The 19,255-nt window shown below is 35.6% G+C and overlaps 1 protein-coding gene across 2 annotated transcripts in view; it reads right to left on the bottom strand.

Annotated features, from left to right (window-relative positions):
* Positions 1-19,255, bottom strand: part of Tmeff1 (transmembrane protein with EGF like and two follistatin like domains 1) — a 133,477-nt gene that overhangs the window by 20,725 nt on the left and 93,497 nt on the right. For both annotated transcript variants that reach the window (XM_004645228.1, XM_023705449.1), the window contains exons 6-8: positions 16,010-16,158; positions 12,279-12,344; positions 6,040-6,163 (exon numbers count right to left, since the gene is read on the bottom strand). In XM_004645228.1, the coding sequence (XP_004645285.1) occupies positions 6,040-6,163; positions 12,279-12,344; positions 16,010-16,158 (339 nt within the window). The remainder of the gene's footprint in view (positions 1-6,039; positions 6,164-12,278; positions 12,345-16,009; positions 16,159-19,255) is intronic.

The raw sequence follows: 19,255 nt of genomic DNA, 5'->3' as shown, positions 1-19,255 counted from the left end.
ATACAGATGAATGTCCATTTTGTATCTGTGTATTCAAAGTGGTTAGGATAGATATATAGTTACATTCTCTTAATGAATAGAGCAATTTGTTCTAATGGTGTTTGTAAATAGGATCTTATGTCCGCATCTTGTACAGCAATTAACCACTAGGAAGAATGCATGCAATGTGTGCATTATTGAAACTGTCCTACCAATTTGATTTGAAACTGTCTCATTGCTATTTGTTTATCAATAAAATTATGGGGGGAAAAAAAGAGATCATAGAGGATTTCAGAAAATGGAAAGATATTCCATGGTCCTGGATAGGAAGAACCAACATTGTGAACATGGGCATACTCCCAAAATTGCTGTACATATTTAATGCAATCCTCATCAGACTAACACCAACATACCTCACAGAGTTAGACAAATCATTCCTAAAATTTATTTAGAACCAGAAAAGACCTAGAATAGCAAAGGTAATCCTGGGCAATAAAGACAAGCAGGAGGCATTACAATTCCTTACTTGAAATTATACTACAAGGCTATTGTGATAAAACCAGCATGGTACTGGCAACAAAATAGACCTGAGGAACAATGGAATAGATTACAAGATGCTGAAATCCCTACAAACACACTCAGCCACCTTATCTTTGACAAAGGGGCCAAACATACTCACTATAAGAAAGATAGCCTCTTTAAGAAATGGTGCTGGAAAAACTGGCTCTCTACATGCCAAAAACTCAAACTTGACCCAGGTCTATCGCCATGCACTAAGCTAAAGTCAAAATGGATTAAAGCTCTAAATGTTAAAGCAGAGACACTAAATCTCCTGGAAGAGAAAGTAGGAGGAACTCTTGAAGACATAGGGGTAGGCAAAGAGTTCATGAACAAAAATTAAATCACACAGGAAACACTTGAAAGAATTAACAACTCATACCTGCTCTTACTGAGAAGTTTTTTCACATGAAAAGAAATTACCAACAAAGAGAAAAGACAACCCACAAATTTCGAAAAAATCATGACAAATAAGTACTCAGACAAAGGTCTGCTCTCTAGACTTTATAAAGAACTGAAAAACACTAGGGTCCCAAAATTTAAAGACCCAATCCAGAAGTAGGCATCTGAGAAGAACACACACTTCTCAAGAGGATGAAATTAAAGAAGCGAATAAATATATGAAAAAATGCTCCACATCACTAGCCATCCGTGAAATGCAAATTAAAACAACAGTGAGATATCATCTCACCCCAGAAAGAATGGGTGTCATAAAGAAATCACCCAACAACAAATGTTGGAGAGGCTGTGGGGAGAAAGGAACCCTTCTCCACTGCTGGTGGGAATGTAGAATGGTGCAACTGTTATGGAAATCAGTGTGGAGACTCCTTAGAAAAGTTGGACTGGTAATCCCATTTCAACTAGCTATTTCTCTACCGGGAATTTTCCCGGAGCCTCTGAAAACATTATATCATAGGGATATATCTGTGCCTATGTTTATAGCAGCACAATCTGTGATAGCCAAATCTTGGAAACAACCAAGATGCCTATCACCTGAGGAATGGATGAAGAAGCTGTGGTATTTTTACACTATGGAGTATTACTCAGCTATAAAGAATGATAAACTTGAAGCTTTTATACTGAAGTGGAAGTGAAATACACCAGACACACATATGTAAATATTGTATAATTTCCCTAGTATAAGAACTCAAAAGAAGAAATACAAATAGAAAGGTATAATACAAGTAAAAGGAAAGCAAGAACTCAAGGACTAACTAATTAAGAGAGGGAAAGGAGATGAGCTAGGAAAGATGACAGTGACAAGCCCTACAGTTATATGTAAAAGATGGGCAAGACAATGATCCTGAGAATCTCCAGAAGATTTTTGAATCCAGCAGTTAACTGGAAAGATTCTTACCCTGACTCACTATATATACTGATACCTGTGAACTAAGCATGGATGCACTGAGGTTGTTAATCTGTAATAGTAGGTTCATACTTGAAGTGCCTGTCATTCTGGTCTTCTGAATACAGGCTGCTTGTCATGACATGCCAGTTACTGCTAAGGTGTCTCTCAGGTAGGTAGATGTGCAAGAAGAAGGGGGTGGTGAATGAAAGGAAGAGACAGGGAAAGGAATGTTGTGGGACTCTTCTGCTTCAAGGTTGTATATGGTTAAATTTTTGGACTTATGTGTAAACATAAGAATTATATAATTCTTTATGCCTATTTTTAAAATATATTCTAATTTTTAAATGTTTTTTCATCATATTCTGTAGGGACTTAAAGTTCAACGTATCAATACTTGATGAAAAATACCTGTTCCATGTTATGTCTAAGATGTTTGACATTCACACAGATAGTGAGGTTAAGCTTAACAGCCTAGGTTGTATGGTAATAACAATAAGCTTGTCTTCTGGATGGTTAACAACCTAAGTTTGCAGACCAAAATTAGAGAAAAAGGAGGACCACAAGGAAAGCCAACACTTTGGCCCTACCCTTCCAAGGTCAATTAAGACTCAGGACATATGAGAACTTGTACTTTAACATCATGTAACTCGGTAGTGTCCCAAATTTTCTGATCAACGAGATTATGGGTCCAAAATGGAAAGTGATCGATGATGTAAAGTGTGCCTAAGGAGAGTCACATGGACAGAAAACATTCTCTCAGGCTTTCACAGAGAGCACATTGGCCAAGCAATGGCCGTGACTCATCCACATGGCTGACACTGACAAAGGTTCTACAATCTGAGGTACAGGATCTCAGAATAAATCCTTGGGGATTTCACTGACCTTATCAGACCCAAAAGCTACAACTCTTTTTGCATAGGTCCTGCTTTACCTTGGTGTTAACCTTCCAGCAGAAAAATATAAAGCGAAATATATGAAGTAAAGCCATGGTGTTGTGTTGAGCTGTAGGGGACTCAGGTCAACAATTTCTGACACTTCTAGTCAAGAGGAAGACCCAATACTATTATGGACTACTGGACTCTTTTAGAATATTCTGCTGAGTTTACACACTTATAATATTCAAATAACAGAACTAAACAAGAGAAGGGGATACAGATGAATGTCCATTTTGTATCTGTGTATTCAAAATGATTTGGATTTATAGTTCCATTCTCTTAATGAATAGAGGGATTTGTTCTAATAGTGTTTGTAAATAGGATGTCATGTCTGCATCTTGTACAGCAATTAACCAATAGGGAGAGAGTATGCAATGTGTTAATTGTTGAAACTGTCCTACCAATTTGTTTTGAAATGGTGTCATTGCTATTTGTTTCTCAATAAAATTATGAAATAAATTAATAAATTAAAAAAATCAAAAGAAAAAGATGTAACCCCTCCTCTAACAATGTTCCCCATTTCATTTCTGGTTGAAGTATCTTTTCTGAAGTTCCAAATCATCTCACAAATACCTATATGTGGCTATATCTTTTGTGAATGTTATTATTTGTCCGTCTCTTCCACCAGTCTATGTTTTTCAAAGGCAAATCCTCTGTATTCCTTTCATATTTATCTGCCAGTGCAGAAAGAATTTGGTAATGTTTGCAATACAGAAACAAAAACAGGGCCAGCAAGATAGCTTAGCAGACTATACACCTGCTTAATCAAGAGCAGGGACTGGGTTTGTTCCCCAGCATCACATACTGTGCCAGCCCCACTCTCAAGCCCACTGACCCGGCCACTCAGACTGAACGTGGTGATGCACATCTGTAATCCCAATGCTGGGGAAGCTGAAAACAGAAGGATCACTAGGAATCCAGGCTGTGTAGTGAGGCCCTGCACCAAAAACATAACATTAAAAAATAAATAAATAAATGAACAAAACAGTGGTGAGATAATGCTAGAAGATTTTAATAAAATAATAGGACTGAATCTGAAGGTTGTTCAGCATTTGTTTTCACTGTAAGCATGTGATATTTCATCCTGACTCTTACAAATACTGTATCTGCTCAGAAAAAGGGACCAGTTGTTCTTTAAGAGTTAAAAGCAGGTTAAAAAAGAAAGAGATTTTTTAGTATTTAAGAAGCTCCTCTAGTCTGAATAAGGATGTTGATAATCATCATTTCATTTCAAAAAATAACTGCTAAATACCTATTGAGTAAGGCCTTATTAACCACTTACCAGTCCAATTATTTATATAAAAATAATCAAAAATTGTATTTTTCATGAATTTTTATAAGATACTATAACAAGAAATACAAAAATGACAATTTTGTTAAATTTAGTCAATATAAGGATCAACTGGTTGAAATGACACCTGTCTGAGATGCTCTCCTTAGTCAGAAGGTAAACACGTATGATGCCAGAGAGAAGCTTGGGGTAAACTTAATTAGCTAAGAAGACAGTGGTTAACAAAACAAAGAAACTCTGATGTAATGGGATTTCCATCAAACAACATCAACTGTCCTTTATTAAATTCCAGATAAATGCACTAAGCACTTTTATATGTATAGTCTCATTTAAACAACATTATGAGATAGTTACTATTACCATTACAATTTAGAAATGAGGAAAATGTGACAATTTCAGTATCTGCCAAAGGAAGACAACTTAAGTATCTTTCAAAGGACATACAGCCAATAATTGGCCAACTCAGTGAATCTAATCCCAAAGCCCTTAGCGACGATTAACTCAACCCTCTTATTGTTAGTAAAAGAGCACACAGTGGCCTGGTATCATCATTATGAGAACATTATCCTCTCCTATTCCTCATGTACTATCTTGAAAAATGCTCATCCTGAGGCAAACTGGATCTAACTTTCTATCAAGATATCTATGCCACCGTAAGACAAATGAAATCCACTGTATAACTTGGTTTTATACCTGGTCTGCTATCTTATGTAGGTGTATTTTTTAAATGCTTAGGCAAAAATAGTGGGAACAGACTAGCACCTTTAAAGATGAAACTTTTTAATCAAGAAAAAGCCAAAGGTCTATTCAAAGATCTTTCAACAGATCTTAACAAAGATCTATTTAATCATAAATAATTCATGTTTTGTTTTGTTTCCATTACTGGGCAGTGAATCCAGGGCCTTCACATTGAACTACATCCCAACCCACTTTATACTTTTTATTTTGAAACAGTCTTGCTAAATCACTAATTTGCCAGGGCTGGGAGTGTGCCTGCAATTCTCCAGCCTCAGCCTCCCAGAGTGCCGACCTTACTGACATGTGCTCTCACATAGACTTGTTTTTAAGAAAGAGAAAAAAAGAAGATAAAACTCAAAAAGAGAAAACCAAAGAAGCAGAGGGACCCAAAAGACTGACCACTTTCTGGGTTGACAGAAACAACAGGAAAGTATAACATTTCTCCATGTTTCCATGTTTTGATTGAGAAAAGAAGAAGGATTCTTGTTTAGCTCCCAACAAAGAAGCCAGAAGAAAGACAGTATCTTCTCTTGTCTATGGAAACATAACCTGGCTAAACAGACTGTCTGTAGTAGATGAGCTCTTGGCACCGGGAGCAAGAGGGAAGAGAGGCAAAAAGCAGTAAAATTATTAGGTTAAGGGTTTTTTTGTTTTTCGTTTTTTGTTTTTTCCCTCAGCTCTACATACATTCCCTATTTACCTTGAAGAAGTTATATAACATCTCAGGAATCTGGGAGCTGAGGATTTACACCCTTTCCATCTCTTAACTCACACCTGGTTCTTTATCCTCACTCCCTTATTTTTAGAAATCTATTTTAGCATATATTTTGAGTTACATATTTTCTATTCTTAATATATTTTTCAGTCCCTCAATTACCTTTCACAGAGTGCCTAAAGACCAAAATAGTATTGGAATATGGCACGTTTTTATATTGAAATATGTAATATCATTAAAATGTTAAGCCCATAATCTCAAAACACAAAGAATTTTTTTTCCATATTTCATGCCAGACTTGAAGGAAGGGTTTTTCTTTTTTCTTTTTCTTTTTTTTATGATGCTATTTTTTAGTTGCCTATGACAGATAAATAATATTTTTTGGTAATCTTTATCCATATTTCACTGTCTTCTGTAAAACAGTGACCATTGATGGAAAAATATTCTCACCACTGATCTGGAGGCACTGACTTACCTACAAGAAGCCTTCTGAGTAGAATAGATGAATTCGCATTTCCCATGGATGCAGAAACCATTGAGGTTTTCAGGGCAAGGCATGTGGTTTCCAATATAAACATCTTCTCTTTGATCAATAGCATCTTAAAAGAACATAAACCTGGTCACTCAATAGCAAAAAACAAACTGTAAAATATCATAGGGTTTCAAAGATTCAGAAACACTGAATAAACCAACACTTCATAAATCAACTGCTAAGCAGTTTATGAAGGAGACTTCTCAGATAGGGGATGGATAAGAACCAAGGTTCCCTTCAAATTCCTATTATGCTATGAACACAGCAGGAGACTATTTGGATTGAAAGCATTTTAAAATATTTGTAGGATGTGACCATTATGTTTTATAAAAACAATATGCCAAAGACAATTACTGAAATTACCTTTGATTAAAAAAATACTAGCCCTATAAAAAAAATGCCTTTGTGACAACGATATATTGTATAAAAACTGGATTTTTTTTTTTATTTTAGGATGGGGTCTACAGGGTCTCATAGCATAGATCAGACTCGTAGTGATCCTCCTGTTTACAGTTTCCCAAGTGCTGGGATTACAGGCGTGTGCTACCACGCCCAGTCTCAACTGCCATCTCAGTGCACCCCAGGGGCAGGGCAGCATGGCAGGCCCAGGGATAGAACTCCCGGGTCCTGTGTCTGCCTAAACAGGTGCTTTAATCTGCTGAGCTATTTGGCCAGCCTCTAGCATTGGATTTAGGAGACTGAACTAATTAGATGACTAATTTACTAATCTTCTATTAATCCTATTTAGCATGACAAATCTTCTACTAGGCAGTGAAGGTATAGAAACAGGGCATATCCTGACCTCAGTGGGCTTTTATGGACTCCACCAGCTCCAAGACTATAATTCTGATATGTCAATAAAGAAAGATAACCTCACACAAAAAAACCAAGCCCTCTTAATGGCTGCTGTAACCCTGAACACTCTCTACCATAACATGCTATAGCACTGTGGTATACCTATCTGAGTTTGGTCTCTACTGTGAAGACTGAGAACCTAAATTATCTGTTTGTGTCATAAACACTCACAACACTAAGTACAATGCAAGACAAGGACAGCTCTTGGTCTGACTGCCTAGGTTTGAATCCCAGTCATCTGCTGTTTATAGTCTCTTTAATTCAGATACAGTTAATCCAGAATTATGCAAAATGGCTTTAATGTAAGCATAATGGGGGGCAGAAGAGAGAATGTAATAATAAGCTGAGTTCAAAGTTTGACCTCAGCTATCCAAAAAGTATTTGTTAAGTACCTATTATGTTCCAGAGTTTTAGGCAATGGCAGGACGACCAATATTAAGCACAGAATCCCACTACGCCATAGGGTAAGTGAAACTAGTCCTAAGAGGAAAATTAGTTGAGAGAAAAAAAATGTGAAGGTTCATCAAGGTAGTAACATAAGCAGATTAAATATTTGGAAAGATTATGAATGACAGCAAGGTACAGAACAGCATTCTAGAATAGTCATGATACAAAGAAAAGAGCACCATGGCTTAGAGTTTAAAAACCTGAATTCTAAGGCTTGTTCTCCATTGTACACAAGCAATAAACATCCACAGTTTTAGCTTCTTCATCTACAAAATGAGAATAGCATACTTACATGTGAAAGCATCTAGCACACAGTAGTGTATTTCATTAGCAATTGTTTATAAAGGATAAATAAATGTCCTACTGATGTCACTTGTGATCCACATGTAAAATAGTATGATAGGTAAACTAAACCAACCGTGAAAACTCTGAGCACAGAAAACTGACAAGAGTGAAATGGAAAGCAAAATTATCAGCCATAACCATAACAACATCAATAACGAAGTCAGTAATCTGGAGTTTTTATATTCACAGTGATCGTAGGCAGTACATACTGCACCCCCATTTTACACAAATAATAATGAAGGATCAGAAAAATCAGGCTACACAGGTTTAAACACAGACCAAAGCTGACTCCAAAATACAAGCTCATTACATTATATACATTACATTATATACCCATCATTACACTATACACCCATTTTACCAAGCAACCCTGGAGATGTATAGGGAATGGACACAAATATGTCCAAATACCTGCTCTTTAGGCCAAGTACATTAAGACAACTTCAAAAAGGAAATATGGGCTTTTAAGAAATAAAACATGGTTTCAGAAACCATGGCAGAGATGAAGCCTCCACAAGGAAAGAACTGGTCACAGAGCAACGCCCATAAGCAATGGTGACAGGCTCCATAAGTAACAGCTGCAACTGCTGGTGTACGAACAATGTTTGTGTGTGTGCAATATAAAAAGTACATCTGGTCAGCCAATGCCTTGTTCTAGCCACAGAAGCTTTCACAAACAAATCTGCCACCAACAGCAGTGTTTTCAAATACAAGGATAGTATTGTTCCAAGGAATGATGTCATAAGAAAACCCAGGGAACTGAGGGATACAGTCCTGCGGAAGAATGCTACCCTAGCATGTATTAGGCCCTGCATTTGATTGCCTGGACTAGAAAATAAATACAATAATAGTATCTGCAAAGGCTTGTTCCACTGGCTATCTGTCTAGTCCATCTGAGAATGATCCAGTTAAACCTTGAGGAGTTGCTGTTAGTAACTGAGACTACAACATCAACATTAAATAAGTAACCCCAGGACTCACTATTTCTACAAATTCCTACGGTTAAAAAATTCAAAATATTTTGGCTTGCTTGCCCCACACTATCCTGTCTCCTAATCTTTATCATTAGCATATCAATCCAAATTTCCTTTTTTATCCCTGTTTTCTTGGACTCAGTTAAAAAATGCTCTGACAAAAACCCATTCTACCTACTTTCTAACATGTCCCACACTCATTTCTAAGCCCACTGCTCTCCAGCTTAACTGACACTCCCTACTCTACCAGTGAAACACCTCTTCATGTGAATAAACCTTCCCAACTATTCCCTTAGAAAAGACTATGTCCATCTCCCTGATGTATCAAGACCACAATACTTCCCTGAGCCCCATGCCAGCCCTGTGCCACCTTCTAACATGCTTAATGTGGTCACTTCCTTTTTGCTCTCATTCAATGACAAACTTCCTTTCAGAAGCCCTCTTCTAACCACCTCCATTGTGATGCTCCACCACGCTTCATGACACACTCTGATTTCCTTCAATAAATCTAGCACCTGGACCACAGCCTCATCATTTTAAAAGGGTAATCAAAAGGGCAAGATTGAAATTTTCAAATAAACGACCATATTTTCATTATCTCTGGTATTTGTGGCCAGCAGAAGCAGACACACCAATGAGGCTTATGAATGAGGCCAAAGATGGGTAAGTACTAAGATGAGATAAACCTCAAGAATGAAGTAAAAACAGCTTCATTATCACCTTTACAGCCAAGGAATGCCTCTCAACTCTAGGCTGAATAAATGAATTCCAACAGTACTTCAAACTCCAAAATGTAATTAATCACTCCATTATCAACTCTTCCCTCACCTTACCCGATACACCTTTGCTCTCCTGCACTCTTAGTGCTGTTAAAAAAACCCTGTCCCTGTGTCAGCTAAGATAGGGTCTTTGTCACTTAGAACTCTATGCCTCACATCTAAGCAGATATCTGTTCCTTTTGAGTCTAATATAAATAATAAGCACAATATTCCTACCATGCATCATTAACACATGTAATTAATTTTGTAGCCTTGCTGCTTTCAAATATATTACATTAAGGAAGTTCACTCAGATTCACCTCTTCCATGACATGTATCAGTTCTCATTGTTGCCCACCAAAGAGTAATCTCATCTTTTCTCAATCTCTCCATACACATTTTAACTATACAACATTTTATGACAATAGTTTCCATCCCACTAGAAGTTGTGTGTATTTATTACCATGGGATAAACTCAGAGATGCATATTAAGTACTAAATATCTTTCTATCAATAAGTAGTTTCTGATAAAATGAATACTATAATTAGATACATGCCAATTATGATCACCTCATTACAGTTACAAATCAATTCTTAGGTATAAGAATTTTTAGCATTTCAAGATAGCATAGGCACTAATTTATCATATGCAGTCATATTCTAATGTGATTTTGATTAACAATATAAAAGAATACATATTCTCCAAATTGTCTCAAGTATGAACTTCTAAATACTGAAAGATGGCCTTTCTGTTCTGGTAATATACTCTCAATGTAGAGAATAAAACTGGGAATGATTCATTACATCCCCCTTTAGAAACAAAGGAGATTTCTTATTTCAAATATACCACTTTGTAATTTGTGTAAGAAATTTGTATTTCAGGGGCCCATTGGTTATGACATATTCAATGACATTAAGTTACCATTTATTGAGTACTGATGTCAGACAATACTCTAAGCCCTTGGCATTTATCAATAATGTTTATAAAGCTCTATGAGAAAAGTACTATTCACCATTCCAAAGATACACTTCATTTTTAGGAATTATACCTATGAGGTAGATCACATTTTTTTTTAAGGAATGGAGATGGGGTTTCTTATAAAAGAAACAACTCCTTAGGAAACTTCTGCACTGGGAAGACAGACAGTAGGATACAAAATTACAAGTGTTTTATTAACTCTAGCCCTGTATATTTTTAATGTCCTTTAGAACAACCAAAGGAACAGAAGATACACTTGTGATAGTTTAATTATATACAAGGTTTGATGTAGGAGTCAAAAGATCTAGTTTTGCTTCAGTCAACTAGATCTAACATTCACTGAGTCTCAGGGTTCCACGGATTTAGTATTCTTACAAAGTGCTGGTTAGAATTAAACAAATGCATACATGCAAAGCCAAGTCAGGAAGAGCAGAGGATATGAGGTCAAAGATTCCAATTTCAGCTCTAACCTCTACTAGATTTAAGACTTTGTGCAAATAGCTCCTATAGCTTCTTTGAACTATAACCATCTGTTAAACAAGTATGGAGCAGAGCTGGCAAGATAGCTCAGTGGACTAAGCACCTGCTTAGGCTAGTACAGGGACTGAGGTTTGATCCCAGGTACCATATGCCAAGCCAGCCCTGCCACTAGGAGCACTAAGCCACCACTGAGACCAGGTGTGGTGGTGCATGCCTGAATCCCAGTACTGGGGTGGCTGAAAACAGGAGGATCACTACGAATCCAAGTCGCTTAATGAGACCCTGTACCAAATACATTCAGAGAGAGAGAGAGAGAGAGAGAGAGAGAGAGAGAGAGAGAGAGAGAGAGAGAGCGCGAGCGAGCGCAAGACAGACAGGCGGGCAGGCAAAGTATGGAGCAACTACTTATACCAAACATTCTGCTAGGTTTAAGAATACAAAGTGAAGGTGACAGATACGATTTTGTATTTTCATACATTTTACAGCCTATGAGAGGGATACAGAGGAGTAAAACAAAAAACATTAATTACAACACAGTTAAGAGTCAGATAAGACAATATAAGAAAGGCACCTAATCCAGATTTAAGGGTGAAGAAATACCTCCCAAAAGGAAATGGTGTTCAAACTGAGAGTAAAAGGAGTAAGTATAAAGAAGTAAAGTTTTCCAGGCAGACGGAAAAAGATTCAAAGACCTAGGAATAGCAGGAGAGAATTAACAGCAGATTCTAGAAAAGAAAGAATTTTGCAAAAACATTCATAGTCGATGTTCCATGTGGTGGTTAAACGTGACTGTGTCAACTTAACTGGCTTAGAAGCCACCCAGCAGATAAGCACACTTATGAGTATGTCATGGAGGTACTGCCTTGAATATTATATCTAACCTCCTCCTACTTACTGTCTGGTGCTATCCCTCTGCTCTGCTCCCTGGCAGGCATTAACAGTGGCTTTGCTCACCACACCTTCCCACCATGATGCTTGTCTTGGAGCCAGCTGATCACAGAAGGAATCCCCTGAAACCATGAGCTAAATTAAACCTCCCACCTCTTTGAGTTGTATTAGGCATTGTGTCTCAGTGACAGGAAATCTAATATATTCCTATATAATTTCTTACAACTGCATGTAAACCTGTAATTCTCAGTAATTATAACTTGACCCATATATGGAAGCACTCTGTAAACTAAGATGCACCTTAGCTGTCACTTAATATTAACAATCAACTGTGCAATGGATATTACTATAGAGAAAAAGCTAGAGAAGTTGTGATGATGGAAACAGAACTTCTTAGGACAGCAAATAACCACATTTAATTAGTTGGTCAGAATGTAGAAAATCATGACGCAGTACCTTTCACATCTGGTAGATATTGTAGTCCATCATCTTTCTTTCCCAACAAGCTAGTATCATCTGTGTCTGTAAGAGAAAGCATTTTTTAAATTAAGAAACATATAATGTTGAAATCACATAATGAAATGTCCAACTACTTCAAATATTCCAGATCCTTCTTAAGTCTTCATCCACGTATCCTGCTTTCACATTTGTTACCACATTCTCCCTCCCTTTCCCTCTCTCCCCAGACAGATAATAATATTTATCATATACAAGATGTTTTGACATATAAAACACTATAGAGTGGTTTCTACCACTGTCTTTATCAACTCTCCTTTTTCTGACTTGGGCCTCAAACTATCCTTTGCAGGATGAACAGTCTGGTTTTACACAGACTTCAACTCAAATATCACCTCCTTTGAAAGTCCTGTGCAAAGTGAAATAACACACTGAAAAAGTTTCTCTCCAAGAGCAGTTAAGACTAGGCATGGTGGTGCAAGCCTATAATGCCAGCTCTTGGGAGGCTGTAAACAGACGGATCACTAGAGTCCGATCTGGTAGTGAGACTCTTAACACCCTGCAGACCCTTCCCTAAAATACAATAATAATAATTATAATAACAGTAGTTCATCCCTACAACTGACACCTGGCCACCAGTAAATGTCATGGACACTGTCCATGTCCACAACATATTAGAACTTTGTGCAATATCCTATCCCCAACCTGTTAGAAGTGCTGGTCATGTATCTGTCATTCCAGTATTCATGTTATGTTTTATTCTTAGTAATTCTTTACGATCATGAAAACTTTTTCCTAGTTAAATTGTTTTAAAATATTTAATTTTTAATTAATTAATATTTAGTTAATTTTCTGAATATTGTTTAATCTCAATTTTTAAGATTTACACTGTATCTCTGACTTACAATCTACTTATAAGACATGGTATGATATTTTCTCCTAGTATTAGAAACTTTAAAAAGTACATTTCCATTTTCCATTGACTATATTATTTCTTCCTTGTCTTTTACACATACACACATATATATGAAAAAATTATATATAACCCAACATAAAATTGATACTGTTTCATGGAAATCTTCAATGACCTTTAAATGGGTTCTTCTAATATAATTATATTTTACATAGTCCTGCATAACTACCATTTTGAGAGCTCTTTATTCTTTATCCAGGACCATACAGCAATTTCTCTTGCCTTCTGGATTATGCGCTTTGTTATTTTCTATATACTATGCCTGGAAGCATTAGAATATTTTAAGCTTGTATAACTGGAAAATATTTTACTTTTAGTCTTCAAAGGTGTGTTTGCTGCACATTAAATTCAATGAGAACAGATCTTTTTTTTTTTTCTTTCAGTCCTTTGAATTAATTAGTCTAGTTTCTTACACTCTTGCTCTCTTTTTTGTTTGTTTTTTTTCTAATGTGGAATAAGATGCTATTTAATTTTGTTCTTCCATAGCCAGTATTTTTTATGCATATGCTTTAATGATTTTTTTCTTTATAATAGTTTTGGACAATTTCATTTTTGTGTATCTTGGTATGATTTTATTCAAACTTCTTATGAAAAAGGTTCATGTGGTGCTATAATTTCAACTAAATTCAGAAATTTTAAATTTTTAAATATTTATTGCCTATCCCTTTCTACCTTTTTTTTTTTTTTTTAATTTTTTTTTAATTTTTTATTTATTTGAGAGAGAGAGAGAGAGAGAGAGAGAGAGAGAGAATGTGGTGTGTGTGTGTGGCCAGCTCAGCCCACCAGGGGGCGGGGCTGGCTGGCATGTGGTGCTGGGGGATTGAACCGCGGTCCCTGATGCTTTGCCAAGCTTGTTCTAAGTAGGTGCCTTAGACCACTGAGCCATCTCTCCAGCCCCCTTTCTACCTTGAGAATTCTAATTATATGAATATAAGTTTCTTTTTTTTTAGTTTCTTGATTTTGGCACAGAGTGAACTATTGTATGATTGATCTATAAATTCTTTCTTCATTTTTATTTTGGATAATTTTTATTGTTATATTCATTTAAGTTTGTAAATATTACAATGTGTAATCTATTATTAATCTCATGCTATGTATTCATTTCAGAAATATTTCTCTAAAATTCACTCTGTCTACATCTTATATCTTTCACATTTCAATATTTGTCTATAATTTTTAATATGCTATATAATTATTAATTTTCAGTAAAGTCAACAAGAAAAATTGGAAAATAATAATAATATGGAATCTCAATGTCTTTGTAATCAAACAAAATGTATTTTTAAAAAAGATACCTGGGGCCGGGGAGATGGCTTCCCTGGCAAGCATAAGGGCCTGAGTTCAATTCCCAGTTCCACAAAAAAAAAAGAAAAAAAAAAAAAAAAAGATACCTGATTTGTGAATTGCATGTGCACTAGAATAACTTTAAAATTGTAAATACTTGCTGGGAGACACAAGCTTCAGCCTCCCAATCATAGTGTGGTTTAGTTAGCTGTGAATACAAAACTGTTAAGGGAATCAAAATAAAACTTTAGGCTCAACCACTAAGAAACAGTCTAAATCTACATGAATCTAAAAATTATCAGAATTAGCCAACTGTTCTGAGCTTGATACTAAGGGAAGTACTACCTTAAATATGAACTAATTCTTCTGACAAGATATTCTTTCTCTAAGCTATTCTTTCTACCTAAAACCCTAACCTAAGAAAAATATCTACCTATGGAGGATCTCTGTCAGGAAATGACTTCTTCTATCATGCCTATACCAACCCTACCTAGAAGATCTTGAATAAATTTCAATGATACTTGCAGGTAGCTCGGACGAGAGGTGGTGTAATCATTTGGACAGTGTGTCACAAATGGTCTGTTATCAAGACAAATTACTAAATTTGGGCTTACAACCTTTTCCCTTTTAATAAATCCAAAAAGCAGGACAGATATGGGGGAGGGACGTAGAACTAGTAAGCAAAAAAGACATACAATCCTACTCCATAAGAATGTGTCCAGCTAGAAGTGGTGGTGCATACCTAATCCTAGCTTGGGAGGCTGAGGTAGGAGGAATGTCAACAATTCAAGGCTAGCCTGGGCCACAGTGAATTCAAGGACTGCCTGAGCTACACGCACCACCCTCCCCCACCTCCAAAAAAGTGCCTGGTCCATATGTAGTACCAAGGAAATAATGTATTGCCCCAACCCATGTGGGTACTACTGAAGGAAGAAAATTAAAAACCACAGGCTTCAGTGACTACCACTATTTCTGTAGAGACAGGAAAAAAAAAAAAACTCATTCCTACGTGGCATCACGGTTTCTATTACAAAAAGAAAGAAAGGCAAACAAGTTTAAGCTGAAAGTAATTTTATGTTATATGACTTGCCACCAACTCTGTTATACTTAATATTTATGGGGCAAAAACTACAAAGAGATAAAATGAAAAAATAAAGTATCTCTACAAAAAAGATTAAGAAACATATGGCAACATGTTTTTTGCTAAAATTAAAATAAACTGAACTCAGCTATAGTCAAATTTGTGGCACCTTAGGATTATAAATATATCTAAAATTTGATGTTGATCACCTTAGTAACTAAATAAACAACCAAGAAGAAAGATTTCTATCTTAAGATGAAAATAAATTCTAACACATGCAATAATAAAAGAAAAGATTTCAAAGAGTCCCCTTTTTATAAAATCAAAACTCTACCAAATCTAAAGACAAGTCACATGAAAAATAGGTCAGTAGGTGAGCAGGATGTGTTTTACCTGTACAATGGCCAAGGTGCCTTATATCAATTTGTTCTTGCTTTAAACAAGATGCCTCTCGAACAAAGCAGGGGTTGTTATAGGAGCTCCCATCAGAAGCACATACGGGATTAAAGCTGTATCCACTGCAGTCTATATTACATACACACCTGTTGGACAAGAAACAATCACCTTTATTTGACAACCAAAGAATCTCACAATGCTGCAGCGGCAAAATGGTAATTTGTGTCTTCTGCTCTGCTTTCTGGAAGAGAAGTAAATATACTGCTTTGTGTCAATGATGAAAGCTTAAACACACTGAACACTCAGCTAAATATATTTTTCAGATGAGGACCTAAAAAGAATTTCATTTAGATATTATCCCAGTGGTTTCTTGCGAATTTTCATATCTAGATCAAATAATCAGGAGATGTCCAATGTCAACAACATTAATTAAAGGGCAAAGTGATATAGTGGAACAAACACAGATTTCTGTTAAAAATCAGAAGTCAAGAATCTAAAGCCTAGCCCTATTAACACCAGATTTGTGTCCAGGTCCTTCCACAGGTCTTATTTTATCAATCTGAAAAAGAGTCAATAATTACATACTATCTCACCAAATAAATGACAAGCTTAAAAATATAACAGACACATAAAAATATTAAAAAAATTTATAATATTTTTAAAAATATTATAAAATTTGTAAAATTCAAGGCCTTAATGCACTTTGTAGCTATACATCTACCTGTGTAACAGCCTACTGAATTCTAGGTAACATACCACGTAAAAAGGCAAGGATGGACAAGGATGAACACTCCTCTCATCCTTGGGAATAGAAAAACAAAAACAAAGAGATTCTCCTATTTTCAGCATGCATTAGACTATCACTATTAGCTTCGTATATGTCATCTTCTCAAATGCATATATAAGCTGATAATAAAAAGCCAGGAATGTTCAGGATAAAAATCAAATGAAGACATGAACTGAGGAATGTTGACTGAATTCTAAAGGTGCTTTTCACCTTGAAGGCATTTGTCACACTGGGTAAATCTTGTTATCAACTTTTTGGTTTTGTAGGCCTCTGGGGAAAGGAGACAACACTGAACCATCTCTGGGAAGGGATCTGGAAACCCAAAAAAGCTGGAACTTCCAAAAGCTAAAACCCTCAGCATGAAGGTTGAGTTGCCATGTTGCAAAATAACAAAGAAAGAAAGAAAGAAAGAAAGAAAGAAAGAAAGAAAGAAAGAAAGAAAGAAAGAAAGAAGCCTACTCTGAATCTTCACACAAGTAATAATTTAGAATTCTCCTTAGCTGTTTTGAAAATCCGCAAGAGGTCAAAGGCTCAAAGGAACCATAGGCATACAACAGAATCAAATACAGTCTTCCCTGGAAGAACACAACTTCACCCCAGATTTCACCGGTTCTCCAAGATATAGCTCTGAGGAAAAAAAAGCAGCACATACACACACATTGCATGTACACAACACATACACACACACACACACACACACACACACAAATCTCATTCAATCACATATCTACCAACAAACAAGGAAATAAACCTTTATAAAGCAAACTAAGTAATGTATCACTAGAAACAATGACAAAGCAATAGACAGATTGAAAAGCAGATCAAATAAACAGAGAGAATTAGTAAACTGTAATGGAAATTTTTGTTCAAGACACAACAATGAAAGAAAAGGAACATATGCGAAAAATGTTAAGAGATAAAGAGAGCAATCAATAGATAATAAGAATCCAAGTTGCATAAGAGCTAAAAGAATGAAGCAAGGCAATATTCTCAGTAATTTCTCTCCAAATTTTCAATACAAATTTACAAGTACAAAAAATTCCAAACAGAATTTTCACAAATGAATCCACACTGTAATATCCTTGTGAAATATTACAGCCAAAAAAATTAATTTTTAATAATTTTATTGAGAAATAGCAGTGAGACAGTTTCAAAATTGATTAGTAGGACAGTTTTGACAATTAATACACTGCATATTATTGTCTTCTTAGTGGTTATTCATAGTACAAGATGGAGACATGATATCCTGTCCACAAATACTATTAGTACAAACCTTTCTCTTCACTGAATTAAGAGAAAGTAGCTGTATATCTATCCCATTTTGAATATACAGATATAAAATGGTCCTTCACTTGTATCTCCTTTGTTTAGTTTTGTCAGAGAAGGGTATTCCATTGTCATTTAAATATTGTAGGTGTGTGAATTCAGCAAAATATTCCAATATAGTCCAGCAGTCCATAACAGTAGTAAGTTGTCCATAGGACTAGCAATGTCAAAAATTGTTGACTTGAGCCTTTTACAGTTCAGCATATTAATATGGCTTTACTTTTTATACTAGCCTTTCAAGGTCAGTGTGGACTCAGGACATAGGAGAACCTGTACTGTAACATCCTATAACTCAGTTGTGTCCCAAATTTTCTGATCAAGGAGATGACGTAGAGTGTGCCTAAGGAGAATCAAATGAGGGAAAACTTTCTCTCAGGCTTTCACAGAGAGCAAATTGGTCAAGCAATGGCCGTGACACATCCACATGGCTGATACTCACAAAAGATCTACAAACTGCAGTACAGAGGTTTCAGGATAAATCTTGAGGGAATCTGACTGACCTTCTCAGATAGAAAAGTTACATTTCTTGTTATATAAGTCTTGCTTGGTCTTAACCATCTAGCAGAAAAGTATAAAAATATGTATTTTTTAAAAGGGACCAGAAAGAAAAATCACCTTTAAAAGACCAAAAATAAGAAAGAATGAATTCAAAAGAAATACTGAAGCTAAATCATTTATAACCAAAATAGTGAAACAGTAATTACAATGTGCTAGATAAAATAGAATTATATACAGAAAATATTTTTCATGAAAAAATGAAAGAAATAACAAGAATTTCTCATCTATTTAAAAGGAATTTCTAAATGCATAATCATCTGTTTGTGCTTGAAATCCAAGATATGAAACAAAAAATACCAATGTGTGGGCTATATTAAAAGACACAGACTATATAGGACAACAACAATATTCTGTGGTCAGATTTTTTAAAAAATTTTAAGTAAAAATGCGTTTATTGCATAAATATGATACCATGCAAGTTAAGAAGGCTGAAAATAAAGTATTTGAAAAGAAGAGAGATTTTAATGAACTTCAAAATGTGGTAAGTTGAACATGCATGCTAACATTGCTAAGGTTAACACTAAAGGGGAACCCATAACTTTGAAAGTAACAGAGAAAAAAATTTAAATGAA

The sequence above is a fragment of the Octodon degus genome, unplaced genomic scaffold (assembly GCF_000260255.1).
Source record: "Octodon degus isolate 3935 unplaced genomic scaffold, OctDeg1.0 scaffold00221, whole genome shotgun sequence".
Classification (NCBI taxonomy): domain Eukaryota; kingdom Metazoa; phylum Chordata; class Mammalia; order Rodentia; family Octodontidae; genus Octodon; species Octodon degus.
The sequence above is the reverse complement of the archived record's forward strand: the minus strand, read 5'-3'. Positions and strand labels throughout refer to the sequence as shown.